This window comes from Argiope bruennichi, chromosome 4, assembly GCF_947563725.1.
Source record: "Argiope bruennichi chromosome 4, qqArgBrue1.1, whole genome shotgun sequence".
In the NCBI taxonomy this organism is placed as follows: Eukaryota; Metazoa; Arthropoda; class Arachnida; order Araneae; family Araneidae; genus Argiope; species Argiope bruennichi.
The window spans coordinates 81,544,757-81,558,040 of NC_079154.1; the positions used below are offsets into that span (position 1 = coordinate 81,544,757).

Genomic DNA, 13,284 nt, shown 5'->3' on the forward strand with positions numbered 1-13,284 from the left:
TATCAATGTATGAAACATGTCAACAGAAAAAAACATGAAAAGGAAAGGTTTGGTTTCTAAATCTATCATTCACTCAGAAATGAATAGTCGCTGTCAAGTGGATTTGATTGATATGCAATCTCAGGCAGATAATGAATTTAAGTTTATTATTAAGAACCATTTAACGAAATTTGTGATACTACGACCACTTCAAAGCAAAAGAACGTAAGAGGTTGCATTTGCAAGTACTTCATATATCTTTTTGATATTTGGGGCTCCTTGTATACTGCAATCTGATAATGGAAGAAAGTTTGTAAATTCAGTTATAGAGCAGTTACGGACGTATTGGCCAGAATTGAAGATTGTTCATGGGAAGCCTAATCATAGCCAGTCGCAGGGTTCGGTTGAGAGGGCCACTCAAGACGTAGAAAATATGTTGGCTTCATGGATGAAGGATAATAAAACTACAAAGTGGTCCTATGGTCTTCGTTTTGTCAAATTCATGAAAAACAGAGCTCTACATTCAGGAATTAAACAATCACTATACAAAGCTATGTTTGGGATTGAGCCAAGAGTTGGAATGACAACCTCAACTTTGCTATCAGATATTATAAAAACTATCGAAGTTACGAGGATGAACTTCAAAAAATTTTCCAGAATATGAAAGCAGAAGAAAAAGAAACTGAACAAGCACAATCAGGGGAGCATGCTAATAAGTCGACCAACATTTTTCTAATTAGAGAGGAAGCCAAAGAAAAATTAATAAAGCAAGCCAAATAAATGAAAAAGATCTCCAATGCAACGCATTCTGAGGTTGATATTGGAGGTAGTGTTGTTGTTCCCATTCCAGATGTTGATCGAGCAAAAGCTTATTTGCGAAATCTCATCGGTGCAGTGCTTGAAAAAAATAAAGATGGCCTGTACAAAATTGGTACGAAAGATGGAGTTCTGAACAAACTGTATTCGAGGTAAGAAATGTATTGGAGGTAAATTTAAACTTAATTAGTTCAGTATTTATTCAATTGATATTAACTTTAAATTTTATAAGTATTAATACAGTAGATTATATCTATTCAGGGTGCAAGTTTGATACAAAAGTTTAACATATTCCCTGATTTTTAGATATGAATTCGATGTATCGCAACTAATTTTCTTGACTAAAGAACAAGTACCGAATCAGGAAATTTCTCTGAGAACAGCAGCAAGAAAAGGAGCTATAGGAACTGGGAAAGGGTTCATCCACTATTCTTGAAAAAAATACTGTCCTTCAAAGAGATGCTTCTGTATGAAAAATGATTCTCTTTGCAATGCTAAGTGTTACAGTAGTTTGCCTCGTCGAAATAAATAATCTGTAATAACGGTACCGCTTTAAACAATATTCAAATAAAGTATTTTTTTTTCCCCCTTCAATGATAGGATTTTTCCTCAAATACTGTTTTACTAAGTAAAATTTAATAAAATAATTTTGTCTAACAAATCAGTCAAAACACGAATAAAATGGTTATCCCTAGCGCTGTTAAAGAGAACGCATTTTTCCTTGCTAATTCGGGTTTTCCCTAGTGAATTCGCGTTTTGACTGATTTCGGGTTTTCACTGCAACATATATATAAATACCACAGATCTTAAATCCGTGAACCGAATTTTATCCATATACCTGTCTTCGTTTTGTAGTTAACTTACATTTGACTAGCCGGACAAACGGATTTCTTCTGTATGTATTTTTTTTAACTGAATGCAATTGTTTAAAAATATGAGCATCATAAAAATATGCTCATTAATGAAATATTTATTATCATACATAATTTTTTTTTTCAAAATTGTTCTTTTTGACTTATACTGAAATTGTTTAAAAATATGCATGTATTACATTCTCTTTTTGAATTATTCAAAATTATGTCCATTTTTACATCACACTAACTTATAGGATTTTTGATATGGTGTTGTAATTACCACTGAATTGTTGTATATGCATCATTTATTATGACTTCAAGGAGGTATGCAAGTCATATATAAAGAAAGCCAATAATATACTAGATCATGATTACATAACAAACATATTTAGATAAGCACAAGCTGTTAAAATAAGACTTTTCTCCTCTCAATCTCTATCTAATCTCAATCTTCTGTGCAATCTCTATCTAATTATATAAAATACACTGAGAAGAAAGAAGATTTAGAGCTTCAAGTATTAAACATTTAACATAATGCTTAAAGGTGGCATATTCCCTGCAAACTGCTATATGAATCATACAAAAAGTTTCAGAAGTCATAAAGAGCAATCTATTGTACCCAAAGCTAAAACTATTTTGTACATAGTAACTTCTTAGGCAATAGATGATCAGTGTGAAAGGATTTTAAATTAAAAATGAATCAAAATAAGAGCATTCTTAATTTTTACATCACTTTGAAATTTTCAGCAATACTGATTTTATTTCCATACAATTTTCTCTAAATTTAACAATTTTAAAAAATACTTGGAACAATTCTATTCATTGTTTTAGTTACCGCAGTTATACACAAGTGTGTAGCAATGACATTAAACAAATTTATTTGTGGGCACATTAGCCTTGTTATAATTTAGAATAATCTTTTTAAAATAACTCAATTGCAAACTAATCATGCCTAAAATAATATTATGGTACAGTTTTGTATTGTTCCTTAAACATTTGCTACAGAGAGAAGTGTTTTTCCAAACGTGTACCTTACTCTTTATTCAGATCTATTTTCTGTTATATTCCACAATTTCTGCAGCTCAATAGATTTAGTTTATATTATTGTACAGTTAACTATGCAATAATATATATACTAATATTGCATAAAAATATCAATTCCATATATTCTTAGAGCACCCAAGCCTATTTGCAAACATTGTTTTCTAAACGGAACTTTGAAGGACATTAATTGGCAGATTAAATCAATAAATACATTTACAAAACCCAAAATTTGCAAGAGGTATTCAAAACTGCACTCACAGCAGTTGAATATATTTGATATAAAAACTGAAGTATAATTATTTGGATTTTTTGTTACATGTTAAAAATAATGTCACTTTGATCATTACTCTATATTGGGAACCACTTAATAATCGGTTTTCAAATAAGATCTTCAAGCAATATATATCAGAATATCAAATAATACATTTTTCAGATAAGATTAACTTAAAGTAAAATATATTGATCTAAATTTTGATTTAACAGAAAATGATTACAGGAATTCAATATTAATTTTATTCTTTGCTGTTGCATTAAAATATCTATTTATATTTTGCAATCCTGAATATTATTAAAAGAAAAATCAATGAGATGCAATCACCAGGGGTGTTTGTGGGACCCCAAAAAATCCCCTGAAACTTTTACGGACTTACTACCGACATTTTGGAGTTTCGAGAAGCGGGGGGGGGGGGAGAAATGAAAAATTACAATTATGAAGTATTGAATGACCTAATTATAAAAGTTCAACGAAATACTTTTTTTGCAAAATTAAGACCTTTGAACCCAGGTCACGTGATCGCACATCTAGTCGAACGAAGTCTCTCCTTTTTTTTTTCTGGCGCGCCTACTTGCCGAAAAGAATCCAGAAGAGAATGTCCGAGAACCGGGGGAATGAGTCATAACTCGCAATAAGGAAAGAACAAAAAAGAAGTTTTTCCCCCCTTTTCACGCATTATCACTGCCTTTGGAGAAAGAAAGGAAAAGTTTTCATCACACACACTGACCTTGCGTTTTCTGCTTTCAAAGCAAACAAAATTACCCAGATCAAAATAAATAATTCATTATTATTCCTACTTCCTTTTGAATGACGATCCCCGGAGCACAAACACCCCTGAATCACATTCTAAAGAATGATTTCATAACAGAGACATTTCATCATGCTAGCACCAATTTCCAAATCAAACCACAAAACATTAGAATAAAAGAAAACTTTTTAAAATCTGCTGTTAGTTCAAAAAGTAAGGCTTCTGGATTTGTTGCTTCATTCCCATACAATAGGTTTCACAATTTGCAATCAAATCTTTCTATCATATAATATGAGAACAAGAAAGAATTTGTGACTGAAAGTGTTTGAACAAATAATAAAAAATAAAGGAATCTACAGAAACAATCTTTCTTTAAAAAAAAAAAAAAAAAAAAAAAGGAAAGAAAGAAGAGGGGGGGGGGAGAGTGAGAATGTTGGATCTTTATATGGCAGCAAATTTAATATAGTATGACAAAAATACATCATATCAAAACTTTTTAATGCTAAATCATGTAACAGCTCTATTTTATTAGTCTCGCATAAATTCACACAGCAGTAAATACTGAATTCATAACAGAGCGCTCTTAAAAAGTTTCATCAAATAATTGTCAATATAATAATCTCAAAACATAATCATCAAATAATTGTCATTTACTTAGTATTTCCAGTTTCCAAGCATTTGCGAAATTGGAAAATGTGCAACAGGTTTAATAAAGGATAGTTTTGAATACCCACTGAAAATTATGCATATCAAGATTTGTATTGATTCAAATCCCAATGGAGACAGCATCAAAATACGATAATTTCTCAAGAGCAAAATATTTTAATGCAATAATTTACATAAAAAATTCTAATTCACATGGCACAGAAATCACTTATAGTAACTTACTATCAAATGGTAAAGTTAAATATAAATGAACCCTCATACACTTTTTTGGCTGCTTCTCTGAATATTTATACAGCTGCATTGAATTCAATGCTTTGCATAGCTAATTAATGGAACTGCAAAATATTATTTGTAATGTTTTGGAAATGGTTTGCTGTGCCAATAAAATATACATTCAGTCAGAAGATATAAAAAAAATAATCTAGAAACAGACTTCAAACAGAAAATTTAATCGAGCACAAAAATAGACTTAAATGTTGCTAAATGGCAATAGTTATAATTTGCCTATTAAAGTTGAAGCCCATATCTTCCAAAAAAATAATAATACCAAAATAGTCTTTGAATTATCTTAAGATTAAAAAAAAAAATGGTTTTTTTCTTCCCCTGATACCAATTTTATTTCCATAAAATGTCACCTTTAATTTCAATATTTTACATTCAATTTTATACAATATATGTAACAATCTTTTTAGATGCTATAATAGAATTCAAACTCATGCATCAAGACATTAAATTGTGTTTTTGCCAATCATTAATTTCATAATACAATTTTCACTTCTGCTTTTATTTTGTAATGTATATACTTTTTAATTTGCAGTAAGTTGGTTCATTGGAATTTAAATATTTTCAATCATATAAAATGAGATGACAAGTTTTTAAAAAATTGCATTCTATAAATCATTTAACAATTTAAAGAGTTAATAATCTGGGCAAATAAACTGGTCACTAAAAGCAGCTAGTATTAAATAAAACTCTTAGTCCATTAAATATTTAAACATATAAATTAGCAAAGCCACAGTTATAGGTAATCTATCAAACAACCATGCAGAAAATTTTTTTCTCTTGGACACATTAAGTAAAATTGACAATTTGAAATCTAATTCCTCATTTAAACAAAGAAAATAACTATATGTCTCCTAGTAAACAATAAATTCATCAGCAATATGATTGACCAAAAAGGGGGGAAAAATCCATAAAATAGCATGAAATAATATTCTAAAGAAAAGGAAAAAACATGCCAAAAAAAATATGAATTAATTAATCTATTTAAAAAAAATGTCAAAACTGCAACCAGTTGCCTTTTATAATCATCTCAAAATATTTATAAAAGTAAGAAATCAGTAGCATTTGATTTTTCCAAAGATGCTTTAAGAAGTATATTGTCCGGGAGGAATTTAAATGTATGCAAAACAGCAAATGTGAGGGAAAAGCCAGTATTTTACTTTAAACATACTTCAATAGCATATTTTAACAAACATGTCTTTAGAGGTCAATGGATCTTTCCAGCATCTTATTATTTTTTACAAGTATTTCATTGACAAGACTTAATAGGCCTCTCATAGTTTGCTTTTGAGCATCAATCATTTTTACAAGCAGCAATTTCATTTTGAATACAGGATTCAGATAAGGAAAAAAATTTGAAACCTGGGACCTCATTTTTTTTTTAAGATGAATATTTCTCTGCAATTTGGCAGACCTTTTCTTGTACTTAATTATTTGTTCACAAATATTCTTCCCCCAACTACACCTCTGCAGTTCCTAGCTGATGAATTTATGTTCCACAGAAATTTCTGTCCATTTTACTTTTAAAACAACTTTTTTAAACAGTTATTTAAAAAATTTCTTAAAAAGTTGTAACATAAAAAGTGTGAAAACTGCAGAAGTCTATACCCGACTTATAACTGAAACAATATTAAAAAGCAGTCCCCCTCCAAATAATAGTCCAATGAAAAGGTATTAAAATTGGTTCAAATTTATTTACCATAAAAGAATTACAACAATAGTTCTGAAGTGACAAAAATAACTGTACAAAGTATTACTGCAGAATATCAATATAAATTGTGAAATTAACTCAATATATAAGAGCAGAATAATCAGATCCAAATATATATATATATAATTATCTATATGATTGTTTATAACTACAAAAGAACTATAATACATTTTATGTGGAAGACAGTGTTATTTAATATATTTACAAGCTGCCTCAAAAATTTTCCACGAAATCATACAATAATTTACTATTCAACATTTTCAAAATATCACTGACATTTTAAATAGCAGTAACTTATATCAATACTTTTCTTTTCAAAGAAAAAGAAACTTGACTTTTACGAAACAATTAACTGGTTTCAAAATTAAAATTATACTAAAAAAAAAAAAAAAAAAAAATACTAAACTTTTTAAAAAATGCTTTTCCAGAGCTTACCGAAATTATAAATGATACAATATTACAATACAACCACAGTGATAAATGATTGTCAGCAGCTTTAAAAATTAGTATAAAGATAAGTGTTTTTGTTTTTTCGAATAAGATAAAAATGCCCTTCAAAACTTTCAAAAATAATTTCCGAACGTTATTCCCAGTGAACTACCTTTCATCTTTTTTCCTTTGATGGGGGATGGGGTAAGGCTGGAATTCGCGGAGTTCGAAGGATCAAGCTCCTGTTAAAAATAAAAATTACCAATATTAATAGGAAATATTGGTATTTCTAACAAATTAAAACATTTGTATACAATCATTCCAAACTGTTTTAGCATAAAATGCTAACAGCAATTTTATAATATCTTTATGGTATTATTCAACATTCAGAAATCAAACACCTTGGAGAAATCATACATTACCATATACTTACTGGAAAGTTCATTAATAATTTGATTCCGGAGTAAAATATGGCTAAAAGTATACAGCAATTTCAGCATTTATTTTTAAGAAGTGGATTTTAAAAAACACAGAACAATTTTTATACATAAATGGAATTTTAGAAAAACCCACAGCACAAAAACCATAAAAAAATATTTTTTTTGCATATTTTACATTAAAAAACATACGCAAGGTATAAAGCAGACATGGAAATAGGAATGAAATAGTCACAATCACCAAAGTAGAAAGAGGTACCCAAAGTAGGATTTGTGCAAATTTGAAAAGACACAAGACACGGAAAGCACATCTAGGAAGCACTACTGTCAAAAGCAGCTTTCACATACAACTAACCTCGATTCTGATTCAAATGATGCATTTGATTTAGGAGTCTTGAACCATTGGCTGCTATATGGTAGTAGTGCTTCTGGTAACATTCGAGGTAACTGCTGTTAAAACAAAAATATTATATGTTTAGAGAAAAACTATTTTTGTTTCAAAGGCTAAATGCATATCCAGTGTCTCTCATTAGAAATTTAAATATGTAATATATTTAAAATAAAGTAATCAATTTTTAACATATAGTTATTATATGTTAAAAATTAACTGCCACTTTGGAATAAAAATATCTTTAGTCTTATTTTTCCTACTGTCTATTTCAAATACAGCTTAAACTTGATACTAATGTAATCTTGAAAATAGTCACATTTGTATCCAATATAAACAGTATGATCCTGTAAATTTAAGCATGAACATCAAGCAGCTTACTATACAAGCTGTAGTAATTCAAGTTTAAAATGTTAAATATAATTTTCCTTTTTTTTTTTCTATTTTAATGTAAAGCATGGCTAATCCACTAGTAATCTGCACCAAGGAGGAAGAAAGAGAAGTGGTTGGAATTTTCTAATCAGAAAATCTAACATCAGCTGAAATTCAAAGGAGATTTACAATATAATAGCTCCCATGACTCTATCCAGGATTCAACACTAACAACATCTTCATGTTCTCCACCCAACGACCCATAGAAGAGAGCATAAGTGAATTAAGGATTTAAGGGATTAACTGTTTTGGGCATATTCATATATCTGCCTAGTTTGCAGTATTTATCCATATCATACATACAAGAATAGTTTACAATAGTTTATTTTACCCACATCATTTTTTAATAAGCATGTTATGTTACCAAGAAATGCTATTAAAAACTACATTGTATTTTCTCATCTTTTAAATGGCCAGGAAATGTCATTATAATTCATTTTTCATGTTTTCCAACTATAGTTGTATGACATATACGATCCATAAGTTCTGACTATTACCTGGCCTTATGAAATGTATTTTAGTAAAGCAAATCATAAAAAAGAATAGAATCTATTATCTTGTACCTATTATGCAAGGGAATGCTGGTAATTATACAAGATGTCAAATGAAACCTCAAATAAATTCTCATTCTTCTAAATTCCTTTCAGTATCGCTATAAACTATGCTTTAAAATTGCTTTATAAAAATCACTATACCTAGATTTTAATAATTTTTAGACATTCTATCATCTAGAATGTGGTTGAATGAGATGTCTTCTGATGGTACAACACATAGATAATTGTGATAAAATAAATATTTTTTTTTAAGTTGTTAATTAAAAAAAAAAAAAAGAAAGAAAGAAACTTATATGTTTATACGTTGCTTGGAAAACACACAAATAAGAGGAACACATTCAACATCCGTGCCATGATGTAAATATTCAGGAAAAAATTATGCAGGCAAATAGGCAGGAAATAATCAAAAACTTAATATTGTCCTGTTAGATCATCAGCAAAAAGCTGTCCTTCCCTTATAAAGTCTTCAAACAACTAAATGCTCTAGTATAATGCCATTTAAAAAAAAAATCACTCAACTGTTTCTGTGATTTCTGAATAAGAATTGATTCTGCTTGCACTTCATATTTTGTTCTTGCTCATACTGTTCCATCAGATAGAAGAAATATGCTATTAAAAAATTGCCAATTTTTACCAAATGGAAAAGAAGCGATTTATAAATGGCTAGATGAAATCATAAGCATTTCGAAAAGAATATACAAGTTTGTAATTTGTTGTATCAAGTTTAATGAAGAGAAAGGAGACAATGCAAAAAAAAATAACATTTTTTCAACTAGGCATAGGCTTAAAAAGAATAGAATCTAACAGCAAATAATCTTTGAATTTCTTCATTAAATGGGAAATGAATTAAAATGCAGAATCACATTTCTGAAATTGATTTAACTATGCAGAAAACAAAAACTGTTATAATCTGAAATGTTATTGACTGTATATTTGTTCAAGCATAAATATTTAAAGAGTTTGTCCATTTATTTCAAGGATCATTATTCAAAGAAAAAAAAATTTAAAGGCAATAAATTAAAATTTCTAATGATTTCAAACAACAATTTTACAAATGTAAAATTCTGAATATATGATTTCCTCACCAATTTTATGAGAAATTTTCGGAATTCAACATTTTTTAAAAATGAATGCAATTTGCCATTTATATTGATTTCAAAAGTATTAAAACATTTCTAAAACACTAATTTACTGGCCATTTTACAATGCAAAAACCAGATATGAATAGAAAGTAATTTTTTAAAAAAAGGATCCAGATTTTTAACAATAGGAACAAAGAAGCTAGAATTCAAAACCAAGCTGCATCAGCACATTTGAATTTGTAAATCAGCAGTAATCTGATTGATAGCTGGATGCAAAATAATCACTTTGATAGCTGGAAACAAAAGAATAAATTTTCATAAAATAACACTCTCAAAACACATTTTTTAAATCAAATTTTAACATTCCTGATTTTAAAAATTTATTCCATTTCTAGCCCAAAACTAATAATTTAAAAATGTAATTCTGAAATAGATTTCTCAGTCTGTATTTTATAAGAACAACAAATTCTAACATGTTCCAAAATGATATGTTTACTGTGGGTGAAGTTCCACTACAATTGAGTTTTCTTATAGTGGGTTTGTTAAGAAATCTTGTATCTGTATAGTAATATCCGAGATTAAATTAATCAGATAAATATTGTTAGAAATTAAGTATAAATGTCAGTTTGGAAACTCATTCAATTCAGAGGAAATATTTAGATCTATCTTTACTTTTCAAATGAATATGGGAACAGATACTGACTTTTATAGACAAAGAAGAAACTGCCATAGTTTATCTATATCATAGTATTATATAATTTATCAAAAAGAGAATAATTTCTTTACTCTTTCAATTAAACATTTAAAATATACTATATTAAAAAAAATTACTTAGATATTAGTAAACTATTAAAATTTTATTTTAATGAAAATAATATATAAAGCCAAAGACAAATAATACTACTTACAGTAAGGTTTGTAACAGATGATAATTTCAATGTTGAAATGGTATTAGATGATGAACTACCGTTTGTAAGAGGACTAATTATTGTAGAAAAAGCTCGACTTAGACCTCTTTTCGTAGGTGTTCTTTTCATGGACCAAGCCCTACCAAGCTTGTTCTTTGTTTTGCTATTTAAAAATAAAGTTTAAATTATTAATTATAAAAATTACTTTAGAAAAATTTTAATTTGGTTCATAATAACACAATGTATTCAATGTTCAGTGCAGTACTTTATATTATTATTAAAAAGAAAAGCAACTTAATAATAAAATAAAGCAATTCCATCATATTTCAATTATCATAACTATTTTTTTTTTAATATTCTAAATTTTAAAACATGAAATAGAATATTTACTGTTTTAAAATAAAACTTGTAAACTTAAATTATGGAAAAGTTTCCAATTATATGTGAATAATTTTTATCTAAATTTAAATTGCAGAAAAAGAACTCACTTTAAAGCTTTTGTAAGAGCATTTCCTGAATTTTCTACGGAATGTAAATCTAACTGCTCTGGATCTAGAATAGCCATTAAATTATCCTGTAAAATGAAAACATAAAAATAAAGAATGTTATCATCAGAAAAGTATCCATGAAATCAACTGAACCTTTATTAAATCAACTGAACTCTTAACAAAAAACAAACCTTATAAAAATAAATAGCCACATATTATTTTATTTTTTATAATTTTTTTAATAAGATCTTGCAATGTTTCATTCATTTCATATAAAACATGAAAATTGCATCATAAATTGCCAGGAATTCTGTTAACAAAATTCAATCATCACTTATAAAGTACAACTTCTGTTGCAGGAATATTATGTCAGTTGTAGAAATATTGGATAACTTTAGCCCATAATGAAGTAAAACATTTTACTTAAAGCGTGACTAGATACAGGAAATAGGTAATAGACAGAATATTCCAAATTATTTTTATTTTTATTATTTTTAATACCTAATATTTAAAAAAAAAATGGGGAGGGAGGTGATGAAACTAGATGACAATGGCAAAAAAAAACTAAAAAAAAAAAAACTAAATAAAGAAGTTGAAAGGGATCTTTTCATAGAATTGATGAAAATTATTATTACTTACTGTGCATTCAATATTTTTATTTATAGAACTTATATAATCAAAAATTACAATTCTTAGCTTATTATTTATATATTTCAATCAAGTTTCAATTATGATTTAATACTGAAATGAAAATAAGAGAATAAATTTAAATATCAACATATTCAAACAAACTATATGCCTTGACCAATAAAAAAATCTCTCTGGATTTAGCATTATAAAAATACATATCATGCTATTCTATATTTGTATTAAAAAAATATTATAATCATTGAAAAATTTAAGACAGATAATTCATTTCACTTAATCTTGCAGTGTTCTAAATTTCCCGAAAATAATAAAATGAAGAGCTGACAACACATATTTTATGAGATTTCATTTTTTAAATCAAAAATTCTAGGTCATATTTTTATTCCTTCAAAGCCATGGTTACAAAAACCCATATTTAATATCCACTATTTTTATTTTAAATAAGGGGGAAAGTAATAAATAATTTAGCACCATACTTAGCCTTTATCAAATGTTGGTTTTTAATATGCAATTCTCACAAGGATGTAGTTAATTTCAGAAAATGTGGGAATCTTTTTTGAGCAATATAAAATAATGTTTTTATTAGAATTTTTCTTTTTAAAGGAGTATCACAAATACATGAGTAATAAATAATTATTTATAGGCTTTTAATGTATGATATTTTTGGAACAATCTCCAATATGAAGAAATGGTTTTCTGTTGCATATTTCACAAAAGAATTCTTTTTTTTCTTCTCCCAGGCAACTTAAGATTAGAATATACTAAACAGTCATTATGTTTTCCTTCAGTATCAAATTGCAAAATATTCCATCTCATATCTCCTCATTGTCTGTTGTTAATGGTGTTTTTTATCTGACAGTTTCATCTTCATGTAAATTCCCATCATTATTTTCCAAATGAAGTGTATATAAAGCTTTATGATGTTACTGTTATTTTAAGAAATGTTTCCAAAACTTTCCCTGCCACTATCACTATCAAAATTAATAAAATGTTCTTTAATCATTTTGCAGATCAAATATTAAAAATTGAGTACAAAAGGCAGTTGTATATCACTGGAGAAGTCAAGTACACTATTGGTGATACTTAACTGATAAGGCAATCGCACATGCATTTCACAGAGAGCAGGTTTCAACAGGTTCCTCTTGTCACCTCTTCTCACATGATGTACAATTGCAATGACAAAGTGCAAGTGTCATCCAAGAGGTGACTTATGATCATTAAGGGTTAATAACAAAACAATGAGCCATTAGCCAAAAATGTTTTGAATGATTGATCAGCAAATCTAGTTTTTGCTACATTCAGTGAAAGAGTTACAAAGGCTACATTCAATTTCTATTTTAATGAGCAAGTACTAGAAAACAGAAAATAGTTTCAAATAAATAATATGCAAGACTGAGATCACATTACTTATCAGAAATATTTAAATTTAAATAACTTCAGACAGGCTTTGAAGTGCACAACTTTGCTTTATGTGGCCCAAAATAAATGAAATGTCCTTTCTTCTTCTTCAAAGGAAAGGCTCTTGTAAAAATAGAAACATGTTT

At 27.9% G+C, this 13,284-nt stretch overlaps 1 protein-coding gene across 2 annotated transcripts in view; it reads right to left on the reverse strand.

Moving 5' to 3' along the window:
* Positions 1 to 6,420: 6,420 nt before the first annotated feature.
* LOC129967020 (protein ECT2-like) overlaps positions 6,421 to 13,284 on the reverse strand; it is a 33,744-nt gene continuing 26,880 nt past the window's right edge. Inside the window, exons 21-24 of one of the 2 annotated variants that reach the window (XM_056081651.1) lie at positions 11,093 to 11,178; positions 10,605 to 10,767; positions 7,596 to 7,690; positions 6,421 to 7,045 (exon numbers count right to left, since the gene is read on the reverse strand). In XM_056081651.1, coding sequence (XP_055937626.1) covers positions 6,979 to 7,045; positions 7,596 to 7,690; positions 10,605 to 10,767; positions 11,093 to 11,178 — 411 coding nt within the window. In that variant the 3' untranslated portion in view covers positions 6,421 to 6,978. The remainder of the gene's footprint in view (positions 7,046 to 7,595; positions 7,691 to 10,604; positions 10,768 to 11,092; positions 11,179 to 13,284) is intronic. The other variant, XM_056081652.1, reaches the window with a different exon arrangement.